The sequence below is a fragment of the Aotus nancymaae genome, unplaced genomic scaffold (genome assembly GCF_030222135.1).
Source record: "Aotus nancymaae isolate 86718 unplaced genomic scaffold, 86718_ANA_hifiasm-v0.15.2.pri h1tg000033l, whole genome shotgun sequence".
NCBI classification, from domain to species: domain Eukaryota; kingdom Metazoa; phylum Chordata; class Mammalia; order Primates; family Aotidae; genus Aotus; species Aotus nancymaae.
The window spans coordinates 21,950,479-21,968,393 of record NW_026988447.1 but is presented as its reverse complement, the minus strand read 5'-3'; the positions used below and the strand labels follow the sequence as shown (position 1 = coordinate 21,968,393).

At 38.6% G+C, this 17,915-nt stretch overlaps 1 protein-coding gene across 4 annotated transcripts in view; it reads left to right on the top strand.

The window, feature by feature from the left end:
• The window catches only part of SMAD1 (SMAD family member 1), a 73,818-nt gene that overhangs the window by 32,690 nt on the left and 23,213 nt on the right, over window positions 1–17,915 (top strand). For all 4 annotated transcript variants that reach the window (XM_021666718.2, XM_012453994.3, XM_012453995.3 and 1 more), the window contains one exon: window positions 499–1,073. In XM_021666718.2, the coding sequence (XP_021522393.1) occupies window positions 674–1,073 (400 nt within the window). In that variant the 5' untranslated portion in view covers window positions 499–673. The remainder of the gene's footprint in view (window positions 1–498; window positions 1,074–17,915) is intronic.

The window sequence follows — 17,915 nt, the reverse complement described above, 5'->3', positions numbered from 1 at the left end:
ATGTTAGTCTGATTTGGTTGCCATAATAAAATATCATAGACCGAGTGGCTTAAATCACAGAAGTATATTTTCTCACAGTTCTGGAGTCTGGAAAGTCCAAGATCTTGGTTCTGGACAATCCAGGCTTTGGTGAAGGCTCTCTTCCTGGCTTGCAGATGATCACCTTGTTGTAGTGCCCTCCACAGCCCTTTCTCAGTGCATGGGCATAGAGGCTGGAGGAGGGAGATAGCAATCTTAAGACCACCTGTCTTACCAGGTTGGGGCCCCACCCTGATGACCTTATTTCACCTTAATTACTTTCTTAGAGACCCCATCTCCAAATATAGTCACACTGGGAGATAGGGCTTCATCGTATGAATTTTGGGGGCTACAATTTAGTCCACAGCATACTGCAATACATGAAAGCATTTAATATAGTACCTAGCACATAAAATAGTACCTTAATAAATTTGGTTGTATAGTAGAGATGATTCTAACCATTTTTTTTTTCTTTTGTAGGTGCTGACTTTTGGTTACTTTTTGAAACACTAGGAATGGTAATTTCTACTTTTCTGGACTTCAAACTAAGAAGTTAAAGAGAGTCCTCTGTAACAAATCTCTTCCACTGTCCTTTTGCATTTGGAGACTCCTTTATTTCACCATATCCAAGGAGTATATAAAGAGTGCTGTCATTATGAATGTGACAAGTTTATTTTCCTTTACAAGTCCAGCTGTGAAGAGACTTCTTGGGTGGAAACAGGGCGATGAAGAAGAAAAATGGGCGGAGAAAGCTGTTGATGCTTTGGTGAAAAAACTGAAGAAAAAGAAAGGTGCCATGGAGGAACTGGAAAAGGCCTTGAGCTGCCCAGGGCAACCGAGTAACTGTGTCACCATTCCCCGCTCTCTGGATGGCAGGCTGCAAGTCTCCCACCGGAAGGGACTGCCTCATGTCATTTACTGCCGTGTGTGGCGCTGGCCCGATCTTCAGAGCCATCATGAACTAAAACCACTGGAATGCTGTGAGTTTCCTTTTGGTTCCAAGCAGAAGGAGGTCTGCATCAATCCCTACCACTATAAGCGAGTAGAAAGTCCTGGTAAGTGAGTCCTTTTATGTTGATCTGCTTTGTGTGCCCAGTACCAGATTTGTGTTGTTTAGAACATCAAAATAATCCCTTTCCTTGTTTGTAGTTATAATTTAAAAATAATCATGGAAACTGTGTGTGTGTCTGTAAGAGAGAGAAGGCCTTTGAGTATTTCGTACATTTTAACAGCTTAGTTATCTCTGGTTAACGTTATGTCTTAGGAGCAGGCTATGACAATTGTCATTGCAGTACTAATATCTCTAATTTTTAATCAGTTGTTTTCTTTCTAAATTTATTTTTTATGTCCCATATGGTTCTCTGCATTTCTCTAGATAAAACTAGCTATGAATTGTATTCTAAGGAAAGAAAATTAGAAGTGCAGTATTGCTGTCTATATGCTTGAGGGAAGTACACAGCATGAGGGCATTTGCCAGTGACTTCAACCATTTTGAACTTAAGAACAGCACTTTTTATCATCTCTGGTGGAATTTTGCTGTAGCATATTTCCTGTAGTGAATATAAAGGGATTCTATTCTTCTGTGGAATCATTTGATACTATTACTTCATAAAATACACCTAGTTTTTATATGTGTAGTCTTTTGAGAGGTATGGTAAAGAACGTATATCAAAATTTGTACGGTTTTGCCCTCAAGTTAGAATCTACATTCTAGACAGTTGGATCATTAGAAAGTGATTAGATATTCATGCACTTAAATGTCTCATTGTCAGATTGGGACCAATTTTGTTGATGGATTGGCTGTTAATAGTTACTGGGTTACTAAGGCTGTACATTAGAATCATATGGCTCTCCTCCCAGACATCCTGATCCTGGAATAGCCTGGTAATCTGTTTTTAACAAGTACTTCAGGTGTTGCCAATGTCTATTGAATTGGTGTTTGGGAATTGCTAAACTTGATCATGTAATAGCATGGTTTTCAAATAAAAGGCATTCTGTAGTTTTGTGGAATATTTAAGACATGTCAAAAAAAAAAAAAGATTTTGAAGACTAGAGAATAGTATAACAAGTGTCTTTGTATCCACCACTTATTTTAAGAAATAAAAGATTACATGTAAACTGGAACCCCTGTTTCTGCTCCTCTGATTTTGCTCTCTTTGATAACCACTGTTCTGAATCTGACGCTTATCATTCTCATGCATGTTTTTATATTGTTATTACATATGTATGAGTCCATGACAATATGTAATATTTTTTATATTTTAAAGTGTTATATAATGATATTGGAATTTCCTTGTATAACTTTTTTATGTTTATCCAACATTACGTTTTTGTGATTTCTAGATGATATACTTTAGGATTTCCTTGTTAAGTCTTGTGACTTTGGGAATTTATTGGAATTTCATTGATTTTATTTGGGGAAGATTGACATAGTATGCTCTTGAGCATAATATTATGTAGTACACTTTTAAGTTTCTCCATATAGCTCTTGCACATCTTAGATTTATTTCTAGATAAGTCATTTTTATTGTTTCCTTTTAAAAGTTACATTTTGCTGCAGTTGTTCTTGGCTAAGAGTGTATTGCCTTTTTTCTAACAACTGTGCTGAATTCTCCTTACTAGTTCCAATATAGACATTCTTTACTGCTTGTTATATCAGCTGTGATGCAGTGTTCTTTTTTCTCAACTCAGCACAGAGATACATATCCCTTTTCTAGCCAGAAACGGAAATGGAGCTAAGAGTTTTGAAGAGTAAAATGTATTGGATAAGTAATATGTACCAGCAATGTTATTTAGGAACATGATTTTTTTTGATCCTCATAGTAAACTTAAAAAGTATTAATACATAGGGAAGATTTTAGTTCTACTGCATAAGCAATGAAACGGAGGCCCCTACAAATTAAGTGCCCTGTGTTAGAACTAGAAAATAGAGGCATTTGACATGAAAACCAAAATTCACTATTTAAAAAACACTATGAGGCCGGGCGCGGTGACTCAAGCCTGTAATCCCAGCACTTTGGGAGGCCGAGGCGGGTGGATCACGAGGTTGAGAGATCGAGACCATCCTGGTCAACATTGTGAAACCCCGTCTCTACTAATACAAAAAAATTAGCTGGGCACGGTGGCGCGTGCCTGTAATCCCAGCTACTCAGGAGGCTGAGGCAGGAGAATTGCCTGCACCCAGGAGGCGGAGGTTGCGGTGAGCCGAGATCGCGCCATTGCACTCCAAGCCTGGGTAACAAGAGCGAGACTCCGTCTCAAAAAAAAAAAAAATGAATATGTCTTCTCCATCCACATTCCCCCTCACCCTGCACTAACCTTCCAGCATTTCATCTTGCAGTGCAGCAGCTGCCTCCTGGCTGGTCACCCCCTTCAGTCCATTGTCTACAGAGAGGGGTCTTTTAAGATGCAGACATGATCCTCTTGTCCTGCTTTTCATTGCTCTTGGGAAGTCCTCTAGAGAGGTCTGCACATTCTGGTCTTTGCCTACCTTTCCAACTTCCTTTGTGCTCTTGCATGCTTTGTGTGCTTGAGTTTAGTGGAAACATTCCATGCACGTTTCCTCTATCTGTAGCTGTTTATCCTCCCTCTGCCTAGCCCACTCTTATTTATCCTTCACGTATAGCACATGGTCATTACTTAATAAACTAAGTAATTGTGTGGCAGAGGTCAATTTCTCCCTTGGGAAACCTTTCTTGATACTGCCTTCTGCACACATATCTCCCTACTCCACTTGGGGAGATTAGGTCTCAGTTCCCACAGCAACTTGAATTTCTTTAGAATGTTCTTCACACTTGTAATGATTGTTGTGTTGGTCTTCTCTGCAAGATAGTAAATAAAGCTCCATGAGGGCAGGGACTATGTATATTATTAACGTCTCTGTTTTTAGCAACAAGCTCAGTTTGATAAATTTTAGCTGTTAAATGATGTTGCTGATTTTTCATTTAATATAGTCATTTGGCCATTTTTTTTAGAGCTGAATTTTCTATTTGTCTATACCTTTTGACCATCTTCTTCCCTTCTTTGGTCATTTTATGGCTATTACACCTCTGATACAAGATGAAAAGTTAAAACCAATACCAAGAATTGTTCTTTAGAGTGTAATATCTCCATTTCTTTGACCAAAAATAATGTTATGGACTGGAGTAATTGTTGTATTTCCTTAACCTATGCCCTTTATTTTCTTATGAATAAAACAGTGTAAAAATGGTAGTGTGGAAAAACAAACTTATGGAAACACTTTGCTGCAACTTGTATTTATTATAGTTAACAATGACAAGTGTGCAAGGAGAAAAACCTTCCTTTTGTTGAAATTTACTACTTTGACCATTGCTGAACAATACATCTTTGGGAAAGTAGAAAATGTTAGGAATTTCTTTTTCTGCAAATGTGTGAACACTTAACAGGAAAGAGAAAGTTTGTGGAGCTTCTGAATACTATGACCCTACTGATGATGTAACAGGTGGACTGTTTACTTGGACTTTTACTAGCCTTCAGAATCAAGGCTACTTATTAGTGGTTGAATTAAATGTAGGGTTTTTTTTTCTTACCAGAGTAAATGCTGATAGTGGTTAAGGAAGTCATCTAACTGTGGTATTTGAGAAGACCATTCAGTTGCTATCTGCTGCTATTAAAAAATGCCTTAATGGAGATTACCTGCCATTGGCATTTTTTTTTCCAAATGTTTTTCACATGGTTCTTGAAAATCATCTTCTGCACTTTCGACTTAGTCAACTTGAAAGGGCATATTAAACCTGAGCTTGAAATTCTGAGATTTCGGTTTTGATATTGAAGATAACACCCTGGCGTTAGCTTCCAGGTGCTTTCATTTTCAGCATGCTGGCTGCCAGCTGTTTAAAATTAAAATTCATATAAAATCCTCTTCACCTGTTGACTGAATGCATGTTTTCACTCTTTGGCAGTCTCAGTCACTGTGTAATTCATGTCTTGGTAAATTTTATCTTGAAGAGAAATTATCTTAACATTATAGAAATGGAGAACAGATTCGTTCTCACCAGGGGCTAAGGAGAGGAAAGAGGGGAAGGGAAGTGGGTGTAGCTATAAAAGGGCAAAGTGAGGGATCCTTGGGGTGATGACAGTTTTCTATATCTTGACTGTGTCAATGTCAGTATTCTGATTGTGATAATTCTGTAATATTCTGTGATAGTCTGTAATATTCTGATTCTGTAAGTGGGATTTCTCTGTTATTCTTAAAACTGCATGTGAATCTACAATTACCTTGATTTAACAAATGGTTTTCCATAAAAAAGCAGCTACTTCAGTCACACTAGTGCTTTTCCTTAAAATAGGCATTGTACTTTGGCATGTGATGAAGGTGCTTTTTGTGCACTTTTCATTTTGTTACACAGAATATTAAAAAGACAAGAATGGAGATTTAATAAAATTAATATTTTAAAAAAACAAAAACGAGCCAGGAGCCATGGCTCATGCCTGTAATCCCAGCACTTTTGGAGGCCGAGGAGGGTGGATCCCCTGCAGTCGGGAGTTCAAGACCAGCTAGACCAACATGGAGAATCCCTGTCTCTACTAAAAATACAAAATTAGCTGGGTGTGGTGGTGCATGTCTGTAATCCCAGCTTCTTGGGAGGCTGAGGCAGGAGAATTGCTTGAACCCGGGAGGCAGAGGTTGCAGTGAGCCGAAATCACGCCATTGCACTTTAGCCTGGGCAACAAGAGTGAGACTCTTGTCTCAATGGCATGGGAGTGGGGTGGAGGGGATAATGGAAGTCTTTAAAAAATGTCTTGCTTCACTACATTGTGAATGTGTTTTTATATGTGTCTGTGGTAACAAAAAACTTCAGTCTAATTGAAGTTTTTTTAAAAGTGTTTTAAATACTTGGGATTAATTAGCAATAATATTAACTATAAAAATTACGATAAAGCATTATGCCTTGTGTTCCTGCATGTCTAAATTGCTTTTCATTCAGACATTTAAAGCACATAATAAACTAACTCCTTAGGAATAGTGCCTGCTCCAGAAAGATAGCATGTAATTACAGCACTATATGCTAGCATGAATAGAGGTGTGGACAGAAACTGCAACTAACTTTTACACACTACACAGGGGCTGCAGCTAACTCTTACACACCCAGGAGTCACCACAGAAAAGCTTGCTCACTTAACTCTGACACATACAACACACTGTGTTGCAGCCTGTGTGGTGAAGGAATACATGTTTGTGTATGTTTCAGCGTAGAAAGGACTTAAATTTAAGTTTGAAGGTAGACATACAATAAAATACAAAAGAATTACTAATAAAATAGACCAGGGAAAACACAATGAAAGATCAAAACTAAGGAAAACTAGCACAAAGCTGTTTCATAGGAGTTACTGTAATACAAATATACTATGTGTAGTTACATGTTTATAATCCTAGCCTACATGTTTCTCATAATGGCTTTGGTGTGGGGAGAGGTATATGTATTAGTAGCTTGGAGATGAAGGAAGAAAGTTTCAAGAGTTATGAGATACAAATCAGTTTTTGTGCTTGAAGGGTGGGTTCTGGGCAGAGCCACTGAGACACTTGCAGAAGCTTCTAGCAGGAGGGGTGCCTTAGGGTGGGGAGGGTGCCCCCTGGCTTTTGCAGTTGCCCTTCCACAGTCCTCTCAGGGCTCCATTCTTCAGTCTACATGGAAATTCTTTTTTGGCTTTTTGTTTTGGTTTTTTTTCTTGAGACAAGGTCTGGCCCTGTTACCCAGGCTGGAGTGCAGTGGCACAGTCATAGCTCACTGCAGCCTCAAACTCTGGGCTTCAAGAGATCCTCCCACCTCAGCTTCTCAAAGTTCTGGGGTTACAGGCATGAGCTACCATACCTAGCCTGGAAGTTCTTTTTTGAAAAAGCACAAGGTCAGTACTTAGATTTCTGTCCACACAGCCAACTGGACATGGAGTTAAGACAGTGAACTCTCGCCACGAATTTATCATTTGCATTGGCTTATGTTTGATAATTTTATCATTGTCATCTATAATATTACTAGAAACAGATGAAATAATATAGTTATGACTAGGATTTTATACCCAGATCTTTTAGTGGATTCCAGTGTTAAATCCTAGGCAAAATGTGAAGCTTATTATTATTATTTTTTCCCTGAGCAACTGTCTTAAATGCATTATTTGTAGCATTTGTTTTGGGTTATTAATTGGTGAATAGATACTCTTTCAGCAATTACTATATGTTACTTTTACATGAATTGTGAAAGTACATAAATTATTATACATTGATTGAAGCAGACATCTAGACAACCACCATGTGATTTGTTTCTGGGCAGAATTTTTCTATTGCCAAATTAATTTGAAATTTTAAGACAGTAGTCCATAGATCATGCAAAGTACCTTTCTCATACTTTTGCTTTCCTGATCTTTATCTTCTGCTTTATTATTTTTCTTCTATTTCTACAGTATTAAGTGGGCAAGAGAAGATATTTTCAGATCTTTCAGATTCATTTAAAGTACAGCTGTCTTCCACCCTCCATTGCTAGTTCATAGAGCTGAAAGAACACCAGCCAGCCAGCAGCTGTTAAAAAGAAAACTAAAAAAAAGTGGCTGAAGAAAAACAGCAATTTTGAAAACCATAGAAAAACATTTGTCATAATATTTTAAATTAAAAGGAAAAAAACCAGGCTAATATTTCCAAGACTGCCTTTGGGTGAAATAATAATTGAGACCTTCTGCATTGTGCTTTTTGGCTTATTATTCCCACATGTGGATCATCCTGGAGCAATGATTTCTTGTAGGTTTGAGGAAGTTTTATATGTGGTTGTAGTTGGGAGGAGTCACAGGTGATTTGCCCCCTGTGGGAGTGCCCTGTGGCCTTGCTGGACACTTAGAAAGGGGAGAGAAATAGAAGGGGATGGTTGCTTATGTAATGATCTCAGGGTGATTAATTTGGTTTTACTTTCAGTCTCTTTGGTGCTAGATATCAAAAGATCAGAGAACAGACCGGAGATTGCTTTCTCTCAAATATATGTTCTATCTCCTTGCCATTTTCCACTCCAAAATGCAAATATTTCCCTGAAAGACTAAGCATCACGACTAATAAGCATGAATTAGCCAGATCATCAAAACTCTGCCCTGATATTTGGAAAAATGAGGTTTGTTTAGGGAGGAGATGGGGAAGCAACAAAGGTTTATCTGTTTTGAAGAAGCAGAACTGGAGGATTTGAAGCAGCTGTAGGGTGGATAACATGAGCTGTGTGGTAAAAATCTAAGAGGGCTTGCAGAATAGTAGAGCTAAAACTCCTACATTTTGTCAATTTGCCAGTTTGGCTGGTGATTGGTGTAGTTGTTTGATACTGGTGCTGAATCTAGTTTGAACGTCTGCATGCAGACTCTTTTCCCCTGGGTTTGGGCTTGGCTGTTGTGAGCCAGGCCAGGCCTCCCTGTGTATGGGAGATGGAGAGATAATCACTTGCTGCCTGCCCACTCTGCTTTCCTAATTAGCATTGCCTTCAGTCCTCAACAGGATTTCTCCAGCACTGAAGCCTGGCCATAATACTCAATTGTAGGTCTGCTCTACATAAAATTATGTAACTAGAGGTAAATGTAACTTCCTTGATAAAAATCTAGGGTCTTGGAAACACGTTCTGTGGCTTAAATAAAGATTTAGGTCAACAAAGGAGTGTTTGGCAATTTCCTCCAGTTCTCTAAATTGTAATGTTCGTGCTCTGGAATCTTAGCAGGTTTTAAAAATGGAAGATCAGGTTTATATTCTGCTGTATCACCACCTTGGTTCTAACACAGCTCTCCAAGAGATGCTGCTGTTCTTAGTTCTTTACTCTTTCACATGAAAAAAGCCATTTCTTATCGAAATTGTGGCCTGGCGTGGTCTAGCTTATGTAGTCACATATCACCTTCACTCGACTAATTGCCCAGTTGCCTTTCTGGGATGTTCAGTCAGCATAAAGTAAGAAGATGATTTTTATAAGGAGTATTTGGACAGCTCATTGTAAACTGAAAATAAACATGTAAATGATAAGAGTGAAATTGCCTTGTACATTTTCGCCTTTGTTTCCCTATTGTTTCCCTATCAGTTGTAGCTAGCTAGCTAGCTTTGTAGCAGATTCTGCGGTATTTTTTTCTGTGACAGTATCTTTCTTTGAGCACCTGAGAAGTTTACCCAGGGTATGGTGGTGTGCTTGACAGATACTTAAGTAAGATGATCAAGTTGGGAGAAAAGTTGTGGATAAATGTCTATTCACATACTTAGAGCTTTTAAATAGGGAAAAATGATAGCTAATCTTAAAAAGGTTATTTAAGAGAAAAATGATGGAAGCATGTCACAAAGACCCAAGGGCCAGCTTGTGACAAATCTGAGACAATTTGATCAACAGAATAATTAAGGACAGAAGTGAGTTGTAATTGGCAGAAAAACAGGAATTCATGCTGATGACAAATGGGGGAGAAGGAAAAGGCTCTTGCTCACAGTAGAATGCAGTTGCCAACCGTGGAGTTCTTTAGGGTATTCGGGACAATAAGGCCATTTAAAGGAGATACTTATTTCTCTTTAGTAGATCAAATATGGTAGGGGAGAATCTAGGGTTAGAAGGCCTGGACTAAATTTTGGCACTTGATAACTTTGACCTTGGGTTAGTTATTTGTCCTCTTTGAGCTTGTGTTTGCTAACCCATAAAATGGAGGAGTGGTTACATCTACTTTTCAGGGTTGTGGTGAGGATAAAATTAAATAGTGCATATCAAAAGGCTTTATGTACTAATGCATTCTTGAAACAATGTGACTGAAATAGTGATACAAGAAACATCACTTCTGTGTATCTTTCTTAGAATAAAAACAAAATTTGTAATTTGAGCAATTTTCACTAAACAAATACTCAGAAAACAAGTGATATTGTTAGAATAAAAATATTAACAAAGTTAAAATAGTGACTTGTTATTGCTTCCTGTGTGCTGGACACTGTGCTTATCACTTACCAGCTATTCTCATTTAATCCTAACCACAACTGCAGAAGTAGGTACCAATGTGACTACTGAGATGCAGAATTTGAGTAAGTTTTCACACAACTTATGTCTGGAGAGCGAGGATTCAAATTAAAGCCTGACTGCAAAATCCATGATGCTAACCACTGTATTGTACTGCTTCCCAAAAGAAGTATTTTGTTTAATCAGTTACAAAAAGGAGGGGCATCCAGAGTTTTTGGTAGTAGAGCATGTGATCTGTGATCATATATGCACCAGCTACATGAGTTTTAGGTTGTGAGTCCTCATCTGCCCATTAAGTGTTTATGGAGGCTTGTGTTTCCCATTGATCAGTAAGGTTTTCTTTTTATTTATTTATTTATTTATAATTAATTTCGGCTCACTGCAACCTCCACCTCCTGTGTTCAAGTGATTCTCCTGCTTCAGCCTCCTGAGTATCTGGAACTACAGGCATGCACCACCAAGCCCAGCTGCTATTTTTTGTATTTTTTGGTAGAGATGAGGTTTCACTATGTTGACCAGGCTGTTCTTGAACTCCTGACCTCAAGTGATCCACCCACCTTGGCCTCCCAAAGTGCTACCGTGCCTGACAATAATGTTCTTTATTAGATAGCAGGTATCTCATTTTCATGGAACATATTTAATTGCATCAAATATAAACTCAGAATGAGCTGAATATAATTAATTGAGCTGCAGTTATAAATTAAGCGAAGATGCCTGGAAGACACCTGGGTTAACATTTACATATCAATAGTGCAATAAATGATTGGGCACCACAGGCTAACTGCTTTATACGTGATGATGACTATCCCTCACTGAGTGCTTATAGAACTTTGTTAAAACTAACCTGTGCAACGTTGGGAGACACCATAGCACAGTGGCTAAGAACTTCGATTGTGGTGCCAGGCTGCCTAGGTTTGAATCCCGTCTCCCTGGTTATTGGTTATGTATTCTCTATCTCATTCTCTGTATCTCATTTTCCACTTTTATAAAGTGAGGGGTAATGTAGTGCCTAGGATCAGAGTTGTTATGAGGATTATATGAGTTAATATATGGTACAGCTTGGTCTATGGCACTTGGTACACACATGTATAAGCACCATATTAAAAGAAAATCTGAGAAGTACTATTATTCCCATTTAAAAGTGAGGTTTAAATAGTAAATTGCCCTAGTTAATTGGCTAGTAAATAATTAAAGCAGAATTTCCAGTTTTGGAACTGAGAAACTAAAATCTGCTTCTGACTGTTGTTATACTTCATGTGTGGCTTTTGAAGGTATTTTTTTCACCTGATGTTTTTAGCTTATGCCTTGAATTTTTTTTTCTACCTCTAACAACTTTTGAAGTCTCTAATAACATGGCACCTTCCTTCTGTGGAAGTAAAGCAAATAAATGCTTGGCAAAGGAAAGGAAGCTACTGGGGTAAGAGTGGGAAGAGAAAAGACAGAGAGGTGACTAGGTTATTCTCACAGTGCTGTTAAGGGCTTGCTATCCCTTTGGGGAAGCTGAGGTGAGAACTTATGCCACCTAATTCATACAGCTAGGACCCTGGGCAGTCTTGATCCAAAGCCATTGCTTTTTCCATGACACCATGCCACTTGACCAAAAAAACTGGACACTGTAAATTTTCTGTAAGCTTAGTATAAGGCCATGCCAGCCTTTTCCATGTCATTTGGATTTATATCTGTATAGTATCAAAGAATCAGGGCCAACACTGTGTAGAGTTTTTAATAAGTGAAAGGGATGATCTTTAGAAATTTGACTTAAGATTAGAAAAATTGAAGTTCAAGTTCCACAGCTACTTAGTGACATAGATAGGGCCAGACACCTAGCTCTCTTGCCAGTGCAGTTAGTAACTGTTCATCTTCCTGTAGCTAGGCTGTGTTCACCCAAATGAAGGTTTTGATTTGTTATACTTGGGATGAGGTATAAAAATCTGCCTTTTAAAATAAGTATCTAGTTCAGGTGCAGGGATTCTGAGGGCTGAACTTTGAGAAAGACTGGTCTTTATGAGCCCATTTATACTAGAAAGGTCAGGAATAGCAAAACAATTTACAAACATACAGTAATTGAAAAAAAGCATTCATTCAGGACCTATTAAGTGTCAGACACTGGATAATTCAAAAGAAAGGAAACCAATTCTACCCACAAAGGCATTATGATCCAGGTGAAGAAAAGTCAAATTAGCAATACAACGTTGCAGATGCTACTTCAAAATCACTGTAGGGCATACTGAGGCACAAGGAGGAATTCTTTTCTACTAGGTGGAAAGACCAGGAAAGACACCATGGAAATGCTGTTAGAACTAAGACTTGGAAATATGGCCAAGTAAGCAAAGGTACAGAAATATGAAACTGGCAGATGAAAACTGCAAAAATCCCCAAAGATACGTTGCAGCAGGAATCTGAACTAGGTCATGGAGTCATAGCAGATGTTCTGTGGGACACAGAGAAGGTATTTTTCAAGAAAATCATCTGTGGTATACAAAAAGAATCATTGGCCTGGCATTATCGAGGAAGTTGTATTCTCAGAAGTTGAGTTAGATTTAGATGAATTATAGGTAAATTTAATGGCTGTTTTTTAAAGCTTGATAATGTTATTGAATGAAATTCATTTCTTTATGTCAAATTGTGTTCACATATTTGTCTATTAATATATTTGTACTTAAGAGTAATTATACTCCTAGAAAATACTTCAGCGTTGCTACCTTTAGGCAAAAGTGTCATACCTTTTAAGAAGATCTTCCCCCAAAAAACTAAACAGAAAGATGGACAGAGAATTTAAAAAACAACTTCCACAATCTCTTTCCAGTTTTATAGTACTAAGTGATTGTTTAGTGGTTATGAGCAGACATTGATGCACATCCTGGTCCCCAGTTAGCAGCTGTGTGACCTTGGATGGGTTACTTAGCTAGGCTGAGCCTGATCCTTCTCCTGTAAAACAGAGATGGCTGCTGTGAGGATTTAGTGATAGACACTTTTCCCTATGGGCAAGGACAATGTCTGTCCTGCTGACTCACCTGCAGTGCCCTGCATGATGGACACATACATGGTACCCAGCGAACCTTATCTAATATTTCAGATCTTTCGAACTATCACCTCAAAGCAAAGAAAGTGCTACCACTCAGGGATTCGGGCTGTTATATATTTTCATTAAAATTTAACCTCTATTGAGGTTCCAAGAATCGTTTCTTCAGTGTAAAATTTCCCTGACATAGCCTGAGGTAAGGAATTTTATTTCATAAATGTGTATACTGTTAATTTCATAGCCTTTCCAGCACTTTCTACGTGAAGTGTCTCTTTTTAGAAGGTCACTGAACACACACTGTTGGGGACATCTGACTTGTGTAGACATCATATTGGGCACAGCTGCTCTGGCAGCTTGCCCTCCCCTTCTCACAAGAATTGACTAGTTCTGGAGCAGCTGACTAGTTCTGGGGCCATTCTTCTACTAGCCCTGGGCCTCCTTTCTGTTTGTAGGTGGCCTCACTGAAATGTCCTGAGATTCAACTTAGATGCCATCTGGGGCTGGGCTTTGAACATTACGAAGCTCTAGGTGTACATGAGCAGCATTCTCATCAATCAGAAGACTTGCAGAATTTAGAGCAGGAAGTCCTGGTGGAGAGCAAGTTTCTTACTCTTTTGTGTGAGGAAACAGTCCCTGAGACATTAAGTGATTGGCTCAAAGTCACAAAGGTGGTTCTCAGAGTCAGGACTAGAACTCAGGTGTCTTAACTCTAACCTAAATGCCTTCTCCACCTTGTCAGAACTAGAAAGCATTTCTCTACTGCCAGTTAACAAGGAGCTTTCGTCCATTATTTCTACATGGACAAACATATATCAGAACTCTCTCGTGTGTTTAAAAAAGAAAAAAGCTACTTTTTCACGAACATTTGGTGGGTCACAGCCCACAGGATTTGTCAGACTTAGTCTCGTTACTAGACTACTATACCACTGACAACTTGGTGATAGAATTTCAAGCAGCATTTAAAAATCTTAAAAAAGCTCTCACATCTAGAGTTTACGGGAATCCTTTCCAGAGCTCAGTCCCTCTCTACAATTTTAACTGTTCTTTTTCATTCTTTTCCTTGTACCTTAGCAACGCAGAAAAGCTGAGTGTAATAGCAGAATCACAAATAACTCTCAAACTTTTACTTCCTGAAACATTCTTAGTTCGGTTTCCCTGTTGACTGGAAAAGGGATTTTATTTTTATTTTTAACAGAGATGCACAGTTTGAAAAGCAGAGCTACATCACTGAGAAAAGGCAGAAATCTGAAGATTTTTTTTCTCATATGAGAAAAGGAAAAGAGGTCAGAAAAAGAAGATAACTTCAGCCTTTTAAAGACATAACACAATTAGAGATTTTCAAGTGGGTGGGGAGGATTGGTGAAATCACCTAGGGGCCTTTTTTCAGAATATATTTGAGGGGTTGGGGTGGGAGATGAGATTTGGGTTTTTATCAGGGTTAGAGCTCCTAGGATACAGGAATGACATACATGGTCTTATTTTTAAATAACTCAAAAGAAATCCATGTGTACAAAGAAAGATGTTTTAACATTGGGCTCCTCTTTGAAAGCAGATTCTTATTCAAATTAATCAACAGGAGTAGCCCTCAAAGAGAGAAGTCCCACACTTCAGCCATTCTTTGAAGTTACCAAGCAGGGGTCACCCTAGTGCACTAAGAAAATGGTTCCCCGGAATAGTCTATGTTCCCATATTTGTTTTGCACAAAATAGTAACAGCCTGAGACATAAAGCAAGTCAAAGGGAAACACTGCTCACCCTCTCTCCCTTCCTTATTGGTGACCTTAGTTGGTCCTACAGTTTGCAAATCCTTATTCTTCAGGCTGGTAAACCTCTCACCCAAGAAATGAGAATGGCACAAAGAAAGTGTACTTAAACATGAATAATTATCTGAATGTTTCTTCTTTCCTTTTCCCCTAATAGAAAACATATTTTAATTATTCTTTACTGAAATCTTGCTGAAATAAAAGGAACATGAAGTGGGGATAAAGTGAGATATCTGGGAGAGAATCACAGCATTGTCCAGGATTCCACACAAAGAGAGAGGCCTGGGCTGTGTTATTTTAGAGCAGCACGTGTGTGTAGGCTTAACCCAGCCTGACTAACTTCCATGTGTCTCCTCTCTGCCACATTAATACTTCTTTCTAGGGCTGGCAGCTGTTCCAGAACTGTCTCTTTCCTGAATTTAGTCAGTCATTGCTTATAGTTAGGATGAGCATTTATTGTCCAAGCCAGGAGGCTTGAAATTGACAAGTCACTTATTACTAATTACATCAGACAACAGGTACAAATTGGGACTCTCCCAGGCAAGCTAGAATGTACAGACACCCTACTTACACAGTTTCAGGCTGGGTGTGGTGGCTCATGCCTGTAATCCCAGCACTTTGGGAGGCTGAGGCAGGAGGATAGCTTGAGGCTAGGAGTTTGAAACCAGCCTGGACAACATAGTGAGACCCTGTCTCTACAAAAAAAAAAATTAACTGTGCATGGTGGCAAGTACCTGTAGTCCTAGCTGCTCAGGAGGCAAAGACAGGAGGATCTCTGGAGCCCAGGAGTTTGAAGATGAATTGCTCCTATGATCGTGCCTGTGAATAGCCGCTGCACTCCAGCCTGGGCAGCATAGCAAGACCCCAGCTCTAAAAATAATAATTGTTTTTTAAAAAAGCAAATAAGGAAGTTTTTGTATGCACTGCTATGGACTGTGTGGTAATAATTACCAGTTAGAAGATACATTGGAGGAGAAGCCTCATTTAATCTCATTGAAAATAGCAACAACTTGATAAATTTAACAAGAAATGTACAAATCCTATATGTAGTGTTAGGAACTGAATTTTATGCCCCAAAATTGATATGTTTAAGCCCTAACCCCAAGCACCATAGAATATGACTGTTTTTGGAAATAGGACCTTTAAAAGAGGTGATTAAATTAAAATGAGACCATGAGCATGGGCCCTAATGCAGTCTGACTGGTGTCTTTATAAGAAGAGGGATGAAACATGCAGAGACACCAGGAGAAAAGGCCATGTGAGTACACCCTGAGGAGGCAGCTGTCTACAAGCCAAGAAGAGAAGCCTCAGGAAAACCAACCTGCCAACACCTTGACTGTGGATTTCCAGCCTTCACAGCAACAGTGAGAAGATAAATTACTGTTGTTTAAGCCACCAGTCTGTGGTATTGTGTTAACGGCAGTGTTAGAAAACTAATACAGACAGTACCTGTGGAACACAAAAGTGGGCTTGAACAGACCTTCCTATGTCTTCAGAAGGGCATTTCAGCATCATGAATATATTAATCTTGACTTAATTTATGAATATAATGTGACCTCAATAAAAGTATCAGTAACTTTTTTTCTGGAGGTAAACAAGGTGATAACTGAAGTCATATGGAAAGCTAAGCATGCAGACAAAACACTGAAAAAGAACTGTGAGAGGGGCTGGCCCTATCAGATACTAAAACCTCTATGAAGCTTTTATAAGTAAAACAGTGGTACTGGGGCACAGGCTAGAATAGGATGAAATGCAATGGAATTAAATATCTAAAAGTAGACCCAAACATTTATGGAACTTTTATTTTTTTTTTAAAAAAGTGGCAACTCCAATCATTGGGACAGAGATGGGCTTTTTGATGAATGATATTAGGTGACTGGCTTTGGAGAAAGATAAAATTAGATCCATTCCTCATACCACAAATAAAACTAAACTCCAAAGGAATCACAGATCTAAATAATGAAACTTTATAGGCACTAGAAGTATGCATGGATGAATTCCTCCTTTTATAATCTGGGTATAGGAGAAGGCTTTCTAGGACTCAAAAATCCATATACAATAAAATAAAATGTTGATAAATGTGACTACCAAAAAATATACATGAGCAAAGTGAAAAGACAAATGACAGTTGTGGTAAAATATCCACAACATATATCACAGGCTAGTATCTCTAGTATGTTGTTTTTTTAAATGAAGGATGAAAAGACCAAAAATGGGCAAAAAGCATAAGCCAGCAGTTCACAGACAAAGATAGAAAAGCACTCTCTCAAATACATGAAAAGACAATCAATATCACTATAAGAGAAATGTAAATTAAAATTGCACCAAAATGCCATTTCTCACCTATCAGATTGTCAGGATTTAAAAGCTTGACAGTCTGTTCTGGAAGGTATGGAAAAAAGGGACTCCTATGTGACAGTGCAAAATGGTGCAACCATTGGGAAGGGTACTTGACAATAACAAAGTTATGTCAGTGTACCCATTTGCCCAGCATTTCCACATCTAGGAATTTGCCCTGAAGATACACCTTTGACAATACAGTCATTGCACTATTACATTTTATGGTAAAATATTGTGAAATACCTACATGGCCAGATATGGGAGTTAAATGAACTTTGGTTATTATCTGTCAAAACACATGAGGAAGACCTCTGTGCACTAATATGAAGTTATTTCTCATGTATAGATGAAAAACACAAAACCCAAAAGAATACATATAGTAGGCTACCTTCCTTTTTTTTTTTTTTTTTTTTTTTTCTTTTTTCTGTCACCAGGCTGGAGTGTAGTGGCATGATCTCGGCTCACTGCAACCTCTTGCTCCCTGGTTCAAGCGATTCTTCTGCCTCAGCCTCCCGAGTAGCTGGGATTACAGGCATGTGTCACCATGCCCAGCTAAGTTTTGTATTTTTAGTAGAGATGGGGTTTCACCATGTTGGCCAGGATGGTCTCGATCTTCTAACCTCATGATCTGCCTGCCTCGGCCTCCCAAAGTGAGTAGGTTACCTTTCTTTTTAGCAGTAAAGATGAAATAAGAAAGCGTGCATTTATCTGCTTGCTTTTTTAAAGAAGAAACACAGGATAAACCAGAAAAAAATGAAGTTGGTGACCCTTTGAGGACGTTAGAACTGGGGGACTAAGTTAGAAGGGACAGGGTAGG